The sequence below is a fragment of the Pan paniscus genome, chromosome 10 (assembly GCF_029289425.2).
Source record: "Pan paniscus chromosome 10, NHGRI_mPanPan1-v2.0_pri, whole genome shotgun sequence".
Lineage (NCBI taxonomy): Eukaryota > Metazoa > Chordata > Mammalia > Primates > Hominidae > Pan > Pan paniscus.
Window position 1 is genome coordinate 48,168,730 of NC_073259.2, and position 21,697 is coordinate 48,190,426.

The 21,697-nt window shown below is 40.0% G+C and overlaps 1 protein-coding gene across 3 annotated transcripts in view; it reads left to right on the forward strand.

Annotated features, from left to right (window-relative positions):
• The first annotated feature begins 3,034 nt into the window (after positions 1 to 3,034).
• Positions 3,035 to 21,697, forward strand: part of SCAF11 (SR-related CTD associated factor 11) — a 76,870-nt gene continuing 58,207 nt past the window's right edge. The window contains exons 1-2 of one of the 3 annotated variants that reach the window (XM_063593084.1): positions 3,656 to 3,774; positions 4,840 to 5,310. Coding sequence is in view for 2 of the 3 variants with exons in the window: in XM_034935990.3 (XP_034791881.1) it covers positions 3,604 to 3,774 (171 nt within the window). In the remaining variant the exon portion in view is untranslated. Of the gene's footprint in view, positions 3,775 to 4,839; positions 5,311 to 21,697 lie in introns of all 3 variants that reach the window. The other 2 variants (XM_034935990.3, XM_034935989.3) reach the window with 2 other exon arrangements.

The following is a 21,697-nucleotide window of genomic DNA, read 5'->3' on the forward strand; positions in this document are numbered from 1 at the left end:
CTTTAATGAAATTGTCTTTGGTTCCTGTATTAGGGTTCTCCAAAGAGAGTTCTCCCTGTCTCAAAAAAAAAAAAATTATGGTACATTAATTCTACATAATATTATGCAGCTAGTTAAAAGAATGAGCTATTTATAATTAACTGCTGAGTTAGAAAGAGTTGAAGAAAAATATATATGGCGTGATTATTTGTAAATATCCAAATGAAAACTTCCAAGTGTTTTAAAACATTAGAATAAGTATTGAGAGAAACTTCAATCTTTAACATTGGTTTTGTCTAGGACTGGGATACGGAGAAGAAAACAATCTTTTTCTTTATATACTTCTGAGTATATTTTACATACTTCTGTGTTATTTAAATTGTTAAAATGAATGCTTATTACCTTTAAAAAAGAGTAAATATAAACTGAAATGAAGAAGTAGCCTTAGAATTTGAACTATTTTTAGATCTGAGGCAAAAAGAACTAATAGGATATATAGACACATGAGGGGGGCTTTATTAGGGGAATTGGCTCATGTGATTATGGAGGCTAACAAGTCCCACAACAGGCTATTTGCAAGCTGGAGATGCTGGTATGCTGGGAGTGTGGCTCAGTCCAAGTCTGAAGACCTGATGGCAGGGGTGCTGGTGTTAAGCACTAGAATCCAAAGGCCAGAGAGCTTGGTATTTTGATGTCCAAGGCCAGGAGAAGAGTGTATCCCAGTTCCAGAAGACAGAGACTGTTTTTGTTCTACCCAGGCTCCCAGCTGATTGGATAGTGCCTGCCCACTTTGAGGGCGGATCCTCCCCTTGTAGTCCACTCAGACTCACATGCCAATCTCCTCTGTAAACACCCTCACTGACATACCCCAAAATAATGCTTTACCAATTCTCTAGGTATTCCTAATCCAGTCAAGTTGACATCTAAAATTAATCATCACAGTTTCCTTTCTATTCTCTCCTTCTTTTATTCCATCTCCCTCCCCAGGCTTTGTTTTTATTATTTTATATTCTTTTTATATTTATATTCTTCCTTTGTTTTTTGTTTTCTATTTTCTTTCAAGGAATGCAGCTTTGTCTTTGTACATATTTGAAACCACTATACTGTCTGTGAGACACTGTATTCATTTATATACAAGCTCAAAGCACCTCCCAAATAGATGTCCAATTAATTGTTGCTGAAATAAATTTAATTCCACATGGAAAATAATTGGATAGTATCATCCTGATTAAAATACTTCATAGTTGTGACATGAAATAACTATTCTTCTTATTATTATTGGAGACAGGGTCTTACTCTGTTGCCCAGCCTGGAGCGAGGTGGCATGATCATGGTTCACTGCAGCCTCAACCTCCTGGGCTCAAACGATTCTCCCACCTCAGCCTCCCAAGTAGATGGACTACAGGTGTGTGCCACCATGCCCAGCCACCACTGGTTTTTAAAAAAATTCCTGCAAACTATTTTTTCCTCACATGGATATTGTATATTTGGTCATGTTTTCCTTACATGAATTTTAAAATTTACATCACCCCTTTTTGTTGAGACAGGGTCTCACTCTGTCACCCAGGCTGGAGTGCAGTGGCGTGATCACAGCTCACTGCATCCCTGACCTCCCAGGCTCAAGCAATCCTTCCAGTGCACGCCACCACAGCTGGTCATTTTTTTAATTTTTATTTTTAGTAGAAACTAGGTCTCACTATGTTGCTCAGACAGTATATCCTTTGAATTCACACATTTTTATTGCCATAAAAATGCCAGAGATCATTAAAATAAAAATGTCCTCTCTTATAGAAACTAAAGACCAAAAAGTTAAGTGATTTATTCAAAACTGAAAAGGTGTTAAGTGACAGTATTAGAACCATGTTTTTCTTTTTTTTCTTTTTCTTTTTTTTTTTTTTTTTGAGATGGAGTCTTACTCTGTCACCCAGGCTGGAGTGCAGTAGCGCCATCTCGGCTCACTGCAACCTCCGCCTCCCAGGTTCAAGTGATTCTCCTGCCTCAGCCTCCTGAGTAGCTAGTAGCTGGGATTACAGGCACATGCCACCATGCGGGCTAATTTTTGTATTTTCAGTAGAGATGCGGTTTCACCATGTTGGCCAGTCTGGTCTCGAACTCCTGACCTTAAGTGATCCAACCACCTCAGCCTCCCAAAGTGCTGGAATTACAAGCATGAGCCACCATGCCTGGCCAGAACCATGTTTTTCAATCCAGTATATTTACAGCATGATTTCCTCCCTTAATTTGAATTTTATATTGTATTCTATTTATAAGTTAAATTAAAATAGCAGTTATTTCTGAAAAAGCTCCATCAAAATCAATACGTTGATTACCCATTTTTAAACATGCCACTGTGGGTTTCTGTTGCTATGTGACAGGACTGATATTTTAAGTGCAAAGTGCAACACACCAAGTGGACATTCAGTTTAAGGCTGTTTTATGATGCATATCATTTGTGCTTTTTACGGTTAAAATCAAATCTAAAATGTTGACAATGATGGTTCATATATCAACTTTACTCCTCCATTTTATAGCCCATCTTTTATTGATTTAGAACTCTGTACCTCTTTATTATATTGTAAATTTTAAAAATATGAAAACATCAGAGAGAATAATAAATCTTTACGTCCAAACATAATAAGGAGGATGCTGCATATACAGAAATACACATGAACTTTTCTCTGGGAAGAATGGCCTATTACAAACCACCACTCTCTTCTATTTGCACATGAAGGTAGAAACCACAGTGGCATTAAGAGCATTTTTCCTTAAGACATGCTCACATGATATCTAGGAGGCCAATAGTAAGAACGTGAAAACTTAATTCTCTGCTAGGAAACAAATACATCAAAAGATTTGGTATTTTTAGTTTTGATGAAACTATACTGTTATTATCAATTTAAAATAGTTTTCTATTTGGCAGATTTTATCATTTGGGCTTTAATTAAATTTTGAGAAAAAACACTTTCCTAAAACAAAACTGAGATTTTTAAAAATATATTTAGATTTTAAATATATATAGATTTTTTAAAATATAAAACATACACAGAAGCATGTTGCACCAGGAGTCCATATCAGGAGTTACACTCTCTAGAGTGAATCCTAGAGATTGTATACATAAAAAAGCTACACCCTTATTCTGTTGGATGGCTCATAAATGTTGATCTGGTTATAGCTTTCCACACTAATTTTCACTATTTCTCTTAACAATCATCCTTTATAATCATTCTTTATATCCAAATAGTATATATCCTTTACTATTTGCTCTGATTTTGACAGGGAAAGGTCCTTCATAAGAATTTTGTTGTTCCATCAGAAGAAAGCATTTTAACGCCTCTAGCTCATTTTCCCCTCAAATATCCCAAATACAGTAAAGCCACCTAAATTCCCAAACCCCATATCAAAAACAGTACACTGAAAAACTCCAAAGACTTTGACAGCGACAAGACCGCCATTCATGTGTTCCTTCAGCAAGTGCCAGACGCTGTTATGAAAGTGATAAGACACTGTCCCAATCCTCACAGTGTGAGACAGTGAGCAGACTCAACAGAATGCATAGGAAGAAAGTGCCAGAAAAGCGACGTCCTCAGGGCGGGAGCAGGGGACGCCGCAACGTAGTCTGCGAGAATGCGGGAAGGCGGCAGTGAAGCGGCCGGTCGGCGGGGCCGCGGCAAAGTGGGGAGGAAACTCATCCCGGGCAGGCGTCAGGGTGGCTGGAGAGCGCAGCACGCGCGGACAGAACGGGGGCAGGCGACAGGAAAACGTGTGAGCGCGCGGCTGAAAGCGACTGGGACCTGGGTGAGCCGCGCGCGGGGAGCAGAGCTTAGTCCTGCGGGAGCCGCAAGCAGGACAAGGGCGTGGGTGGGAGGACTGGAAGGTCAGCTGGTAGATGGGGGACACTGAGGGCAGGCAGAGCAACCGGAAGCTTGCTGCAGTCGACGAGAAGAGAAACTAGGAGGTTAAATAATCAGTGACTTTGAAAAAGTCAAAATACCTCCGAGGTAAAACAAAACATTTAACAACCCGCCGGGGGAAAAAGTGGAGGATAGCACACACGTCACTATCTAACCACAACGCGGAGGCCTTTTAAGTAAATAATGCTAAAGTTTTTGTTGTTGTTTGAGACAGGGTCTCGCTCTGTCGCCCAGGCTGGAGTGCAGTGGAACGATCTCGGCTCACTGCAACCTCCGCCTCCCGGGTTCAAGCGATTCTCCCACCTCGGCTTCCCGAGGAGCTGGGACCGCAGGTGCGCGCCACCACGGCCGGTTAATTTTATTTTTTGTAGAAACGAGATCTTAATACGTCGCTCAAGCTGGTCTCGAACTGCTGAGCTCAAGCGATCCGCCGGCCTCGGCCTCCCAAAGCGCTGGGATTACCGGCGTGAGCCACCGCGCACCTGGCCCAAATTTAATTTTGTGATGTGGGGTTAAGACATGGGAAAGCCCCTAGGCTCGGGGAGTCAGGCGGGAAAGCTCTCCCCCTGGCATCTAAAAAAATGCCCACCAGAAAGGAGGAAAGGTGGGCTTCCAAACTGCCGACTCTTCACTCCACAGGCTGCATTTCAGGTGGGCAGCGCAGCCAGGTGAACACTCAATCCACCGCAAACATACGGACACTCTTTTCAATATCAGATTACCATAAAGATAGAGGAGCACACCCTGCGCAAAATCCTTCCTGTCCAGTCCCCTTAAAGCCTCTTTCATTGTCCTCCGCGACGCAGCCTGTAAAACTGCCAAAGGAGGGCAGAGGCCAAAGTCCACGCGCTGCGCATGCGCACCATCCGCAGTGTGGGCGAAGGGCGGTGCTGGAAGGACGTTTCCCAGAAGGCCCCTCCAGCGCAGCTGCCCTTCCTCCCGCTCACAGGCCGCGTGACGTGACTCCACCCACCACGCTTCTCGGTCTCAAACAGCAGTTTGCCAGCGCCCCCCTGCGGCCCAACTGGGTACTACGAACATGCACTCAGGGCCAGAGCGAGCGAGTAGGCAGAATGTGGCGAGTCCGGCTGCCGCCGTCGTCACCTTAGCGCGCCGACAGTGAGCAGAGCGAGCGAGGGAAGGGAGGAGGAGGGAGACGCGCAGGGAGGGGAGGGGAGGGACAAGGCGGGGGAAGGGGGAGTAGCGGTGGCGCAAGCCGCGCGGAGCAGCGCAACCTGGGTCGCTCCCTGCTTCGCCGCCGCCTCCGGACCGAGCCAGCGGAGTCAGTGTCCCAGAGACCCTGTAACACCACAAAGCGGACGAAGGAGTCCATGTTGGGGAACTTGGCAGCGGAGTGACTGGGACCTGGGAACCTGCTGTCGGGCCGCGGCCGGACCGAGCGCCTCGACCTCGGTCTGAGGTAAACACTGGTCGACCCGCGGGGTGGATGGGCTTGGGCAGCTGTCTGGGCGAGACGAGGGTTAGCGGCCGGCGCAGAGCGCTGGAGCGGGCCTAGGGCGACGCGAGGGCTGACAAAGTTTCGGAATCTCGCGCGGCCCGTGCGACGTCGTGCGCTGGGAGGAAAGTTAGAGCTGCCTCTCGAAGTGGGGGAGGCTGCGGCCGGGAGGGCCCCTTTCCCTCTCGCTGCCCCGCGAGGGAGGCTCGGCCCGGCCCTGGGCCGCCGCCGCCTCTCTGTCGCACTCCGTCCCATTTCCTCCTTGTGGCCTACGCGCCTCCCGCCGCCTTAGCTGGCGAAGCCTGTCCCCGTCCGGGTGCAGGGTCCTACGGGGGGGGAAGGGGCTCCACGCCAGAACCGCCACAGACACCCTCCTCCCTGCAGTGGAAACGTGTCCTGCTGAGCTTCCGGGCGCTCCCGACCGCGGTGTCGGCTTTTCTTGGGAGACTTTGGTCGCGAGCGTCCAAGCCCGTTAGTGAAACCAAACTTCACTACGCCGTGACCTCTCGAGTGCGCGAATGGGGAAGAGCCGGCGCTTCTAAGTATCAGCCTTTTTCACTCCTTGATCTGAACTTCAAATTACTCATCCACCCCCAGTGTTTTAAATTCGCTACCTGGGCTGACAACTACGGGGCCGGGAGATATAAATTTAGCCTAATCAGTCGCCCCTTCTCAGACCTAGGAATTTTGAACCATTAAAAAGATTTCCTACAGATGGCCGGCGGTCTTGCCACCAACACGTATTTTGAAGTATTGTTTCAAAAGTAGACGCCTGATTTGGAGTACTTGATTTAGACATTCACGGATTCAAATGTTGAATTTTGAAATACTTCCAATATATTTCCGTATTGTATTACATACAGTGTCTACCAGCTGACTGTTGTTCATTCATTTTGGATTACATTTTGGCTAACATGCTACCACTGACCTAAGATACTTAAGCAAAACTGCTGAAAAATGTTTTTAATGCTTTGTGTAGTAGATGCTGATGTTAAATTTTTTTCTCCGATTTGGGAATTTTCCCCGAATTTTGGGAAAAGCATATTAATAAATGCATTATTTTTTCGTTTTAAAAGAAAAATTAATTTCTACATATCACTACCTACCTCAGCAGCAGAATATCAGGGCAGTACATTTTAAAATAACGGTTGGTTTTTGTATCTTATTAGTAATTGTATTAAAATTTTCACATGTAATCAAGTCTGTTTCTAAACAATTGCTTTCTCTTTCCTGTTTCTTTGGCAGTTGGGTTGATCATGTCACTATTTTGGTTAAAAGATGCAAGAAAAAGTTTATGGGCCTTTTGTTTTTGTTGTTTTAACTAAGCAAGAGAAATGAAATCTTGAAACTGTCTTTGGATTTCTTTTGTTTTATATTATCCTATCGGATAATCTGAATTTATATTTTTTATGCAGTGTGAGTTTTTTAAAAACAGTTCTTAGGGTAGCTGCATTTTAGCTATAATATTTTTTGGTGCTTGCAGATATTTTAACAGTCATTCAGTTTTTCACATTCAGATAGTGAACTTTTTGCCTGAGAGTTTGAGTACATTTTAAGATTTCACTGGGGTAAAATTTGAATGTTTGCTTACTGTAAGTATACTCATGCTTTAAAGACATTCTTCAGTATAAAGAGGAAGAAAACTGTAGAAGAAAATTTAAAGTTTCTAAATATGTTGCCAGAAAACATGTCATGGAGAAAATTTTACGGATAATTTTTTAATTTTTTCTGTTAATACCTTCATGTGGTAATAGGGCTAGTGTGTTAAGATCGAAGCTTTTCAGGAGTTACTTAGCTCTCTATCGTCCTTTGGCACCAACTAGAGCTTAGACAGTTTTCTTGAAAACCTGTGCTTTTATTCAGCAGAGATAGGATGAATCAGTGCAGTTACATGATACTGTTGATTCATCATCAGTAACATCTTTTAGTAATCAGAAAATACAGTACTGTACTACCCATCAACTTAATACTGAACTTTTAAAGTATATCAGAGATAGTTGTAGCACCTTAATTAAAGAGAGTAGCAGGCATAAAAGTAATAAAAAGAAAGTCAACTATAGAATAATTTTCATTGTAACTTCCCTTTAGCAAGCCCTGCTATCACCTGCTTTTGTCTTTTAAGATGTAAATTGTACCTTGACTTACCTTGCCCAGTGAAATAAACTTAAAATCCAGATTTTTAATTATAGTCTGTCCCCCAAAATAAGTTAATAACCTTGCACCTTGTCTTGCTTCTGAGCAGTAATAACTGTTAGTAGTGCTGAGTAGAGCCCAGAGTTAAAATATCCAATATCATTCTCTTGCTATTCCCAAAACTCATCTTTGCATTGTATTTTTTTAAGTTGTGTCTATGAACTTAATGTATGAATTCCTAGTACATAGACACATAAAAATTCAATACCTAACGTAAAAACACAACCACTATTTTGCTTTCAAAAATATCTTCCTAAAAAGTCACTGTGACCTTTGCTGATCTACAGTCTTTAACACTCCATAGCCAGAGTGATCCTGATAAAATGTCAGGTCATGTAACTTCTTTTCTCAAATGGCTTCCCTTCTCAGTCATAGTAAATTCCATACTCCTATGGTCTACAAGGCTCTATGATTTAAGTCTCTTCTTCCTCTCTGACTTCATCTCCTCACCCTTTCTCCAATCTCCTTTCCCCTACGCTGTTGTGGTCTTCTCTAACTACTGTGTATAAAACAACAGCCTTCCCGCGATATTTTGTATCTGTTTTTATGCTAGATTTTTCTCCATTGCATTTATCATTTTGCAACATATTATGTAATCTAACTTAGGTTTATTGTTTATTTTCTTCACTCTAATTTATCTTCTGTGAGATCAGCATTTGTCAGTGTTTGTCACTGTTTTGTCCCTAAACACCTGAACAATGCCTTCAATGTAAGTTAATGAATTAACCTGCTTTCAGCTGTAAACGTTACAAATAGTGATTGTGGTTTGAAACTTTAGACTAAGCAAGTCTCAGTCTGTGGCATAAACTGCCAAGTTACTTATATCCAAGCATGTGGACCATGTTCATTTCAGGGGTCCTTGTTTTTTGTTGTTGTTTGTTTTGTTTTTGCTTTCAGATAGCATCTCGCTGTCTCCCAGGCTGGAGCGCAGTGGTGTGATCACAGCTCTCACTTTGGTGCCCAGGCTGGTCTCAAATTCCTGGGCTAAGTAATCATCCCGCCTTGGCCTCCCAAAGTGCTGGGATTACAGGAATGAACCACCACACCCAGCCTAAGGGGTCTGTGTTTTTAGAGGAGTATAACAGTATGTGACCTTGAAACTATCATTTGTCTTAATATAGAAGGAGCTAAGAATGCCTCAGCTAAGAGTAGAGCAGTGCATTAGCCTGATTTCATGCTGCTGACATACCTGAGACTGGGAAGAAAAAGAGGTTTAATTGGACTTACAGTTCCACATGGCTAGGGAGGCCTCAGAATCTTGGTGGGAGGAGAAGGGCACTTCTTACATAGTGGTTGGTGGCAAGAGAAAATGAGGAAGATGCAAAAGCGGAAACATCTGTTAAAACCATCAGATCTTGTGAGACTTGTTCACTACCATGAGAACAGTATGGGGGAAACTGCCCCCATGATTCAAATTATCTCCCAACAGGTTGCTCCCACAACACGTGGGAATTATGGGAATACAATTCAAGAGGGATTTGGGTGGGGACACAGCCAAACCATATCAAGCAGTATAACTATCTTATTGTTAAAAATGTTGTCATTTAGAAGCCATATTAATTTCTTATAGTTCCAGAAGGCAAAACTAGGATTGTGGTGATGTGTATTGAAAGGGAGGAGAGAGGCAGCAAGAGATCTGGGAGAATTAGTTAGCAGGCTTTTTTAGTAGTCTGGGAGAGATGAGGATAGCTTGAATTAGGATGATAATTGTGGAGATGGGCTCAGTGGATGGGATTTGAGACCAGCAGGCCTCAGTTAATAGATTGAAAGTGAGGGAGAAAGAAATTTGAAAGACGATTTCTGGATTACATTCCTGGGTTGTGCCAGATAAGGACCAGAGCTCTTTTGGTTTTAACATATCAGGCTTAAAGTACCTTTGGAGCTTTCAGGTAGAAGTTCCTGTAAGCAATTAGATACATGGTTCTAAAATTCAGAGGAAAAGTATTGGCTGTAAATGGAAAACTGGAATCGCCCATACAGGTAATTGGAACTATAGGTATGGATGAAATTGCCTAGGTGAGGGAATATAGCTTGGGGGAAAAAAAGCCTAGGATGGAACCACAATGACCTCTAACATTTAAAAAACTTTGCTGGAAGAATGTGAGCTCCCAGAGAATACCGTGAAGATCAGAGAAGTAGAGGGTGAGTGGGGTGTTACAGAAACCAAAGAAAGAGAATGTTACAAGGAGAGAGAAGTCAAGGAGAGTTGGGTCAAGTGTTGATAAGAGCTTAATAAGGTAAGAACTAAAAAAAATTCTGTTGAGTGTAACAATGTGAAGCTCATTGGCCTTTTGAACAAGCAGGACAGTAAGGTTCTTATTTTCAGATTGATGCTTCTCTAATTGCTTAACTAGATCTAAAAGTATTGAGATCAAAGTTTAAGAAATTATCACCCATATTACAGAAGACAGCTAATGTTTATCAGATATTTACTATGTGTCAGCCACTCTGTTGTGGACATTTTACATACATTTTCATTTGATCTTTTTGGTAGCCTTGCAATGTTGACTGTGTTAGTCCATTTTACAGAAATGAGTCTGGGGCTCTGGAGAAGTTAAATGACTTGTTAAGTGTCAGAGAAGTTGCTAAATATCTATAGCTGGGTCCATCTGACTTTCGGCCTTCAGTTGTTTCACTGATCTAGAGGAACCTCTAGATCAGATTAAGGTACTAGAGCTCAAACAGAATGGTAAAATCTTCAGTATGGGGTATCTAAGAAGTATGGGGTAAGGGGTGCATCCCAGGACAGGATGTCAGAGCCTAAGTAGAGAAAAAAGTTATGCAAAGAAGGTAGGGAACAGCAAAGGCAATGGGAAACTGGCCACATGCAGGGGGTTGATCAAATTTAGTAAGTAATGATAATGAGTCAGAGTTCTCCTGGTGAGAAGGGAGTTATAAATTTGGTAATGGAGAAAACAAGAACAAATCTTGCGGACTGAAATTGGAGAAATTGGTACCAATTCATGGTTTTCTACACATAGACATTGAAATAATTAGAGCATCCAAATCTTGTTTTCTAAATACCTTTCTCCACTAAAAGCAACCACTCTTTGGAGGAATGGTTGATTCCAGTGCTGGGGCAGGGAAAATACAAGGTGAGCTTCATTTTCTTATGTCCAAAAGTAAGGAAGTGGCTGGGTGTGGTGGCTCACACCTGTAATCCCAGCACTTTGGGAGGCCAAGGCAGGTGGATCACTTGAGGTCAGGAGTTCAAGGCCAGCCTGGCCAACGTGGCAAAATCCTGTCTCTACTAAAAATACAAAATTTAGCCAGGTGTAGTGGCCCATGCCTGTAATCCCAGCTACATGGGAGGCTGAGGCACAAGAATCGCTTGAACCTGGGAGGTGGAGTTTGCAGTGGGCCAAGATCACCACACTGCACTCCAGCCTGGGCGACAAAGTGAGACTCCACCTCAAAAAAAAAAAAAAAAAAAAAAGGAAGTGCGAAGAGCAAGTCAAAAGAAAACAGAAACTATCTTGAAAGGCTTTCACTAGCCAAAGCTGAGATAATCTCGGAATAAATAAATAGCAAGTTTAATAAGGAATGGGCTATTTTACAGTCTCAAAATACTTTTCCACAAAAATGCATGTTAATTACCAATGGGACAAAAGTAACTTTACAGTGAAGACGCTTGGATGATATTACCTCAATCAACTTATCAAAGTGCACATCATTAGTAATGAGACAAACAGAAATTGTATGCCATTTGACAGGACACAATGAGAAAAACACATCATAATTACTGTCAAATAGTGTACAACCTGAATCTAACCATAAGGAAATATCTGGCATCCTACAGAAAGAAAACTACATCTGAAAAAAAAAAAAAGGAAGTATCAGGCAAACTCAAATTGGAAGACATTTTGCAACAGAACTAATCTATAAGCTTTAAGGAGTACAAACAATGTCATGAAGGTCAAGACTGGGGGACTGTTCCAAGTTGAAGGAGTCTAAAAAGAAGTAATCCCTTTTTCTTTTTATTAAGGTAAAAAGAATCTTAATCTGGGTTCCCTCACTATTCGTAACATGGGCATTTTGCTCACTAACTTGGGCTCCAATGCCTCCAGCCAGAATAGCAGCATACAGACGTGTTCTTTTAAAGTTTATACTTATTCCTTTTTGTAAAAGATTATTATACCAACACTTTTAGTGAAAATTAAAAGTGTTCTCAATCTTTAAACCCTCTTGAGTAAATTTAAACCCTCTTAAGACTCTCACATCTCTATTAGGGATAAGACTAAACTTCTTCCTTTTTTATCCTTTCTTTTACCCTAGACTTCTCAGATGTACTTTTAGGGTTGTCTTTTTATTGTAATTTTGACAGTAAGGTAAAAATTAGTTCAGTCGTGTGTGTGTGTGTGTGTGTAGGTTTAGGAGTCAGTCAGACCTGGTTTTGAACTCTGGTTGTCCTAGATGACTGATTGTCACCTTTTATAGGTGATCTAATCAGTATCTCAATTTCCTCACCTAATTTTTTAATAACATTTATCTAAGTCCAGTGGTAATAGCAGCTAACTCTGTCTCTGTTCATACTCTTAAGTTAGCTTTGTTTAGTGGGTGATTTTTAAGCCTTTTTAATGCAGTGTTCTGTTGTTCAGTATTGACGGTGTTTTAATTTTTTAAATGTATCGTGTTCTGGTATTTTGAGGATTAAATGTGGAAAGACATGCCAGAATGTGTAGTTCATTACGTAGTATATTGTAGGCATTCACTCTACCCATAGTTCTGAACTCCAGGTTTGTTGATATCTATGTGTCTATTAGGTCTGTGCCCTAGGGGAGCTTAGTCCTAATCAGGCCTTCTTTATTGATATCTAGTCTTCTTTCCATTTTCTCCTAACTAGTTTCTCGTACTTTCCATCTCTCCACCACTGCCACCTTTCTGCTACTACATTAAGCTCAAAATCCCCAATTTAAACATCTTATAAACCACTTTCAAAACAAATAAATGGGAGAGAGGTAGACTTGAAGTCCACCTAAGGAAACACAACGTAAGTCCTAATTGGACTTAAGAACATTAACTTTTTGCACTTTATTATCATTATTTTTCTTTACTTGCCTCAGTCGTTAGTTACTCCCCCACTGGTACATTTAAAAAATGTCTTAGAAACTCTTTGCCTATTTCTCACATTTGGCACTTGCCATATGCTATCTTGTTCATCTTCTGTATCCTATGTCTCCAAGTCTACTCTTTGTACCGGGAAGGGATACAGTATCTTAATCCGTCTTTATATTCCAATACCAGGCTCAGTACCCTGACCACAGTAGTTATTTGGCAGCTTAAAGTAAACCAAAACAGAAGTACAAACATGAAAGACAGCAACCAAAACAACACTGTTATAAAAATTCTCTGGGATCAATGAAACAGCCTACAAATGATAGGTTTTATTTGGTTTGTTTTGAGGCACAGTCTCATTCTGTCACCCAGGCTGGAGTGCAGTGGTACAATCTCGGTTCACTGTAACCTTTGCTTCCCAAGTTCAAGCAATTCTCCTGCCTCAGTCTCCTGAGTAGCTAGGATTACAGGCGTGTACCACTACACCCGGCTAATTTTTGTATTTTTAGTAGAAACTGTTTCGCCATGTTGGTCAGGCCGATCTCGAACTCCTGACCTCAAGTGATCTGCCCGCCTTGGCCTCCTGAGTTGCTGGGATTACAGTCATGAGCCACTGTACCCGGCCCCGATAGGTGATTTTTTAATGTAAATATACGTATAGCACTATTTTGTATGCCTAGATGGCTTGTCAAGAAGAATGATTCTGTAAGCTGTTATAATGGGGAATAAATATTAATGACTCAAAAAATTTATAAGCTATCATTCACCTGAAAACTTCATCATAGAAAACCCTTCAGATAGGACAGTTTTAATGTAATAGGTCATATTTCTTTAGAAACTGTTGTGCATGTCCAGTTACTTAAGGCATCAGCTTGAGTAATATGAGGGAGATGCATGAAACGAAATAGCTTCATTGTTTCAAAACTGCCACAGAACTAGATATAATTAAAATTGAATGGAGGGTAAACAAATCCACTTAGACTCTTTAAAAAGGTTTAAAATATAGTTCATATTAATATAGCCATTCCAACCATCGTTTATTATTATTTGACATATCTTGTTCTATACGTTTAACCTATCTTTATTTTTAAAGGGAGTTTCTTGTAGACGGGCATATAATTCAGTCTTTCTTTAAAATCCAGTTTGATAATCTCTTTTAATTGGTGTGCACGATTATTTACATTATTTACATTTAATATAATAATGTTTGTTCCTCTGTTTTCTTCCTTTTTTGGGAGGTATGGGGAGAGACAAGGTCTCACTCTGTCCCCTGGCTGGAATGCTATGGGATGGCCATAGTTCCCTGCAACCTTAACCTCCTGGGCTCAAGTAATCCTCCTGCCTTAGCCTCCAGAGTACCTAGTACTACAGGCATGCCACCACGCTCGGCTAATTTTTTAAATTTTTGTTAGAGATAGGTGTCTCACTCTGTTACCCAGGCTGGTCTTGAACTCAGCTGCAGGCAGTCCTCCTGCCTCAGCCTCCCAAAGTGTTTGTCCTTTTTTAGATTATATGAATATGTTTTGATATTTTATTTTCAATGTATCCCTTGGTTTTTTAACTCTTAAGTCTTTGTATTATTTTTTAGTGATTGCATTAGGGCTTCATGGTCCAGTTGAGTAGCCAGTAACTAAGTATGTGACTCTTGAGCACTTGAAATGTGGTTAATTTGAATTAAGATGTACTATAAGTATAAAATACACACTGGATTTTACAAAAAGAATGTAAAATAGCTCATTAAACAATTATTACATCGATTACATCTTTAATAATTTTTAAATTTATTACATGTTGAAATGATAATATTTTTGACATATTGGGATCTGCCATTTGATCCAGCAGTCCCACTACTGAGTACCCAAAGGAAAAGAAGTCATTGTATGAAAAAGACACATGCACACACGTTTATAGTAGCACAATTCGCAATTGCAAAGATATGGAACCAACCTTAAGTGCCCATCAACCAACAAGTGGATAAAGAGAATGTAGTATATATACACCATGGAATACTACTCAGGCATAATGTCTTTTGCAGCGACTTAGATGGAGCTGGAGGCCATTATTCTAGGGGAAGTATCTCAGGAATGGAAAACCAGATATTGTATGTTCTCATTTATAAGTGAGAGCTAAGCTATGAAGATGCAAAGGCATAAGAATGATATAATGGGCTTTGGGCTGCGTGCTGTGGCTCATACGTGTAATACCAGCACTTTGGGAGTCCGAGATGGGCAGATCACTTGAGGCCAGGGGTTTGAGACCAGCCTGGCCAACATGGTGAAACCCCGTCTCTACTAAAAATACAAAAATTAGCCAGGTGTGGTGGTGCGCGCCTGTAATCCCAGCTACTCCAGAGGCTGAGGCGTGAGAATTGTTTGAGCCTGGGAGGTGGAGGTTGCAGTGAGCCGAGATCGCACCACTGCACTCCAGCCTGGGCGACAGGGCAAAACTGTCTCAAAAATAAATAAGTGGAAAGATACAGTGGACTTTGGGGACTCAGGGTGAAGGTTGGCAGGGAGTGAGGGATAAAAAACTACATACTGGGTACAGTGTAACACTGCTCAGGTGACAACTGCACAAGAATCCTAGAAATCACCACTAAAGAACTCATCGATGTAACCGGGAACCACTTGTACCTCAAAAACTATTGACATAAAAATAAATGTAAAAAAAGGTTTTTTTCTTCATGTTTGCTTTGTTGCAGTTGATTATGATTGATTGATTGATTGATTGATTTTTCAGACAGAGTTTCGCTCTTTCTGCCCAGGCTGGAGTGCAGTGGCACGATCTCAGCTCACTGCAACCTCTGCCTCCACGGGTTCAAGTGATTCTCCTGCCTCAGCCTCCTGAATAGCTGGGGTTATAGGTGCCTGCCAACATGCCCAGATAATTTTTGTATTTTTAGTAGAGACGGGGTTTCACCATGTTGGCCAGGCTGGTCTTGAACTCCTGACCTCAGGCAACCCACCCGCCTCGGCCCCCCAAAGTGCTAGTATTACAGGCTTGAGCCACTGTGCCCCGTCTTTGATTATGATTTATAAGCATGTTTTTCTATTGCCTTTATCTTATTTGGTGTTCTCTGAGCTTGGTGAATTTCTAAATTTGTGCCCTTCTTCAAGTTTGGGAGGCTTATGAACATTATTTCTTCAAGTATTTTTTTCTGTACCAATTTCTTCCTCTTTCTGGTACTCAAGTGACAAATAAAACTTTTGATGTTGTCCACAGGACCCTGAGACTCTTTATTTTTTTCTTCTTTCTTTTATTTCTCTGTTCAGATTAGATCGTTTCTGTTGATTTGGCTTCGTGTTCACTGACTCATTCCTTTGCATTTCTATTCTGTTATTGTACCCTTTTTTTAGACATATTTCTTACCTCTAAAATTTTAATTTTTTAAACTATTTCACTGTTGAGAATTCTGTCTTTTCATTTTTTTGAAAGTGTTAATTTTTTTCTCCATGGAGAATAGTTATAATAGCTAAAATCCTCAATAATTCCAATATTTGAGTTATGTTGGGGTTGGCAGTTATTGATTTTCTGTTCCCTTGAGAATTGGTCACATTTTCTGGTGCTTTGTATATCAAGTAAGTTGGAACTGTATCCTGGACAATATTGTGTTATGTAGATTCTAGGTCCTGTAAATAGTCTTCTAGAGATGTTTTGTTTCTGTTTTGTTTTAGCAAACAGCCCCTTAGATTCAGACCGTACATTTTGGTGAGGTTTTTGTTGTTGTTGTTGTTGTTGTTTTGTTTTTGAGACAGGGTCTCACTCTGTTGCGTAGGCTGGAGTGCAGCGGCACGACCATAGCTCAAGCAATCCTACTGCCTCAGCCTCCCGAGTAGCTGGGACTGTCTGTGTGCACTACCACACCTGGCTAATTTTTTTTTTTTTTTTTTTTTTTTTTGGTAGCAATGAGGTCTCACTATGTTGCCCAGGCTGGTCTTGAACTCCTGAGCTCAAACAATCTTGCCACCTTACCTCCCAAAGTGCTAGGATTACAGGCATGGGCCACCATGCCTGGTCTCAGACTACAAACTTTGTCTTACCTTTTGGGGTTGATAGTTCACCTTTAGTTTAGTTTTCAAAGTCTTTGCTGTATTGCCCTGGGTCTGTCCTGTGCTAACTGAATGCTTGCATAGCTCAGCTAGGACTTGTGTAGATTCATGCAGAGAATTAAGGAATCCCCTTGATCAGACTCTCTCCAGGATTTTTTCTCCACCCTGCAGTGTCCCCTTTTCCTGGTTCCTTTGGCTAGAAATGCCCAGAAAAATGGGACTTCTCTCAGACTTTTAGCCACCTGCCACTGCCACCGTGTAGCCACCCTTAGGACAAAGCTATGAGAGAAAAGATGAAAAATAAAACAGGAAGACTCAATGCAGTTCACTTCTCCAGATTTTTACTCCCCTCCACATTCCACCCGCTTTAATTTACTTTTCAGAGTGTAGTACTCAGATGAATTCCTTTAGTATTCTGCCCAGATTTTTTGAGATAGGCTATAATGGGGCCTACTTTGTGTTGGCCAAAACCATATTCCAAAATATGTCTGAAAATAAAATTTGAATCAAATATTTCTAAAACTTAAGAAATTTGAAAACCAGTGGGCTAGGGAGAATACTCCAGATTTTCAGACTGAATAGCCCCGTGAACAGCCTAGAGTTAATCTGTAACTAGAATAACTTGGGGAAATGAGATAAAAAACAAAAACGTATTTATTCAAGGATGACGGATTATATTTATTCCTCAGAAAATGGGAGAATGGTGTTTCGGTTTTTGGATCTTTTTGGGAGACAGGAATCTCAGAGCTGTAAGGGGCTATTTGTTTAGAGATTATTTTGATACAACTTTAAGGGACTTGGATTAATATCAGGGTTATTTCTTTGGCATGGATTTGTAAGACTGTTCTCTACATTATCACATCATTTAGAATAGTTTATTTTAGGGATGAGTTCATTCATCGTTTTTGACTCTTCATCCCTGTTTCCTTTCTCATTAACATGTCTTACTGATATACTTTTATGGTGTCGAACAAATCATATCCTGTGTTAGTCATGGTGAACATAGCAGAAGACTGGCCAGTTAGAAATTTCACTTGAAAAGGTAGTTGGCAGTTTGTAGCATTTATAATAAGATTACATTTAGGTGATAATCCGAATATCACTCAATCTCTAACAGCATTATTTTGGTCTGAGTTGTCTCTTCCAAAAACCAACTATATATACTCTTTGACAATATTTCTTTATTTTGTTAATTTATAAATCACCTGCCCTGTTTCCCTAAAACAAACTATTCTAAATGATGTGATATATTAGGTTATGTCCTAAGACATTGACAACTAGTATCTTACTAATATCAGTTTAGTTTTTCCTATTAGTGTATTTTGGGAGGAGGAACACTCCTCCCAAACACAGGTATTTTGGAACCTGGTGGAGCAGGACAGTCTTAATCCAGTTATTCTACTCTCAGGTTCTTTGCACTAAAAGGGCATGAGAGTCACTCACTAAATAGAGCTAATTTAAGAGAATGGAACATAGAGTTAGCTGCTATTTATTACCACTGGAATCAGATAAATGTTACTTAATTAGTTACATAAATACTGTAAGGATATGGTGTTCAGGTGAGTTGTTGGGTAACTTATGACCCTTATAGAGATCTTTTTGTGTATTAGGCCGTTTAGTGTCAATGGTTAAGAGCATAAGGGAGCCTGATTATCTGAATTTCAGTCCCAGCTCCATCACTTGCTAGGTGTTTCCACAATAAAATGGGGGTAATGACAGTATCACTGTAAAATGAAGTTAATCTCTCAAGATCATAGTGGTTTGTTAATATATGTAGAGAGAGGGACTAAGTGTGTTTAGAATCATGCCTGACAAATAACATGTGCTATGGTTGCTAAACATATCCATAAATAATTGGGCATTCCTTTGAAGGCATGCTGTTGGATCCTAGTAATATAGTGATAAAGAAGGCAGGTTAAAAGCTTAACATTTTTGCAGTCATTTGAATCATTAAGAATGTTACCACTTCTTGTTGTTTGAATACTCATAATTTCTGGTGACTTGGATTAATATTTGTGTTATTTGTTGGTAAATTGCTGATGGGTTCCAGTCCTACTACTTAATGCTGGCTTTTCGATCTTGGGCATGTTACTTATTTTCATTGTATGTAAAATTGAGATGCCTCTTTCACCAGGTTCTATAAAAGTTAAATGAGATCATTCGTGACCTGTTAGAAAGTAGTAGCCAAAAATAATATGAAACGCTTACACAAAAATCTAGGTTATGGGCATTTGTAGCATTTGTGATATGATTACATTTAGGAAAGAATCCCAATATCTATTCATGCCTTATGCTAATGTGGCAGAAATTTTTTTTTTTAATTTTAAGTTTGCATAGTATGTAATACAATCGGTATCTGGGTTAGAGTTGTATTTCATAGGAGTAGGATTGTGAAATGCTTCTTTAAATTATGTGTAAAATATTCATATGAGGGCACATTGATACATATACATTTATGTAACATAATTGTACTTATCTCTGAGATACCTAGAAGGATGAGTTTGTGTTTAAGAAATTCAGATAATAGGCATAGCTAGAGAAAAGAGTAGATGTCCTGTTTACACTGTGCAAGATAATTGCTTTTTTCTGTCTTGGTTTTATAATAACTACTTGTACCAATTTGTAAGGGATTAGTATGAAGAAAGTGATCAGTTCTCGAGAAACCAACAAAAGAGTAACTTTCAGCATTTGTGCAAAATAAACTAATTTCTGGAATTGAAACTCTGTAAAGTTTTAAAAATCTTGTTTAAACAGAACGGGGTAGAATTTCAGAAGTAGTGTTTTGAACATCATCCCTTTTTTCCTATTAAATCCATTCTCATTTTTCTGTGACAAGCATTTTTATGTGGTCATTTATTTTCACTAATTCTCCCCCTTTAACTCTTAGGATTTTTCTGTGGTTTCAATGTTTATGCCCTCTCCAAAATTCATGTTGAAACTTAATGCTGAATGCAACAGTATTAAGTGGTGGGGCTTTTAGGAGGTGATTAGGCTGTGAGGGCTCTGCCCTCATGGATGGAATTAGTGCCTTCTATAAGGGCTGGAGAGAACTAACAGGGCCCTTTTATAAGGCACTAATTCCATCCATGAGGGCATAGCCCTCACAGACTAATCACCTCCTAAAAGCCCCACCACCTAATACTTGAAGATGCAGTAACAGGTGCCATCTTGGAAGCAGGGACCGGATCCTCACCAGGCACTGAACCTGCTGATGCCTTGATCTTAACTTCTTAGCCTCCACAACTGTGTGAGAAATTTCTATTTTTTATAAATTACCTGTCTCAAGTGTCTTTTGTTTGTTTGTTTTTATTTGTTGTTTGTTTTTGTACAGCAGCACAAATGAACTAAGAGAGCTTTCTTTATTATTTGCAAGTATTTTCTATGCCCTACACAATTTTCCCATCTCCCTTTTTTGGGAGGTGAGTAGATGGACAGGCATTGTCATTTCTGCTCAGAAGTCTTTCCAGGGTACACCAAGTGTTGAAGTAAAAATATAGTTGACAGTTTTCCTGTTTTTCTTAAAAGGATAAAAATTCACCAGTTCTTCCTCTACTTCCATACTTCCATCCAAGATGCCTTTCTTCTCTTTGTTATTCTGCCTCCCAGATGTGAAAATACAGTGCTGTTGAACCAAGTGCTCCTGTAGTCTTCTTGGGAAGTTTGGTTGTAAAATGAGTCTGTAACATCTCACTGCTCTTTTGCTTTTTGTCACTAATAGGCATAAAGTTTAGTTTTCTACATGTAAACTCTACTTTTCCAAATGTATAACTCATCCCTTAAAAGTACCTGTAACAGGCATTCAGAAATTGCCTGGCGGAAATAAATATAAGAGAGCTTTAGGTTTGCCCTTAGCATATAAATTAGTTATGTCATTGCACTTCAGTAAATGGGGATGAGAATCTTGAGGATAAGTGAAGATTGTGTAACCAACTCTTTGTGTTCTGTCCTCCATAACTTAAGCAGGGGTGGGGTGATATATTAGGTTATGTCCTAAGACATTGACAACTAGTATCTTACTAATATCAGTTTAGTTTTTCCTATTAGTGTATTTTGGGAGGAGGAACACTCCTCCCAAACACAGGTATTTTGGAACCTGGTGGAGCAGGACAGTCTTAATCCAGTTATTCTACTCTCAGGTTCTTTGCACTAAAAGGGCAGGGGTGGGGTTATTAGACAACAATTGCATAAATATATTGAAGTTATCAAAGGACATATGCTACTGTTTACAGTTGTTTCTTATTTGGAGAAATAATGGAAGCCTGTCATTTGATGATTTTTCAGACTCTCATGGTAAACTATCCAGGCACATAAAAGGCACTCATTTGTATTTTCTTAAATAAAGTACTGCATTGTAAATATATTCTTCCCATAGAGTGGATGACTGTCACATAAGAGTGTAACCTAACTGGGAGTCATAATAGATGTCTTCTTTTGGTGATCACCCATGCTATCATTAGGGTTTTGGAACTGATCTGTTTCTGCAACTCTGCCTTAGAATTTAGTGCAGTTGTTAAATTGAGCCTGTTGTTTTTAATCTATATCTGTACAGGTTATAGATATCTGTTGTCTCTCAGACCTGTCAGTGCTGTAGAAATGGAGAAAGCAGAGATAAAACATTCAAACACCCCCTCCCAAGCTCATCTTGTGGCAGTATAATTTGGGTGCCTTCTGTGTTGGCAGTAGTTATAAGAATTGGAACAACTGAAACTATGAAGTTGATAGTGAAAAAGTGCCTTTCCTGAAAATGTTAACAATTTATATTTTAGTTCATAATATTTTCAAAAAATTGCTCTCATGTTAGTCTTTTTAAGAAAGTTTAACTTTTATTATATACAGTAAAATTGAGCTTTTTGAGGTGTATAGTTCTGTGAGTTTTAATACATGTATAGATCTGTATTACCACTACAGTCAAGATTTGCAATGGTTCTATCATCCCACCCCCGCCAAAAACTGTGTTGTCATACATTCCCCTAACCCAGGTAACTGCTAACAAGTTCTTCATCACTATAGGTTTGCATGTAAATGCAATTCTAGAATATGTTGCCTTTTGAGAC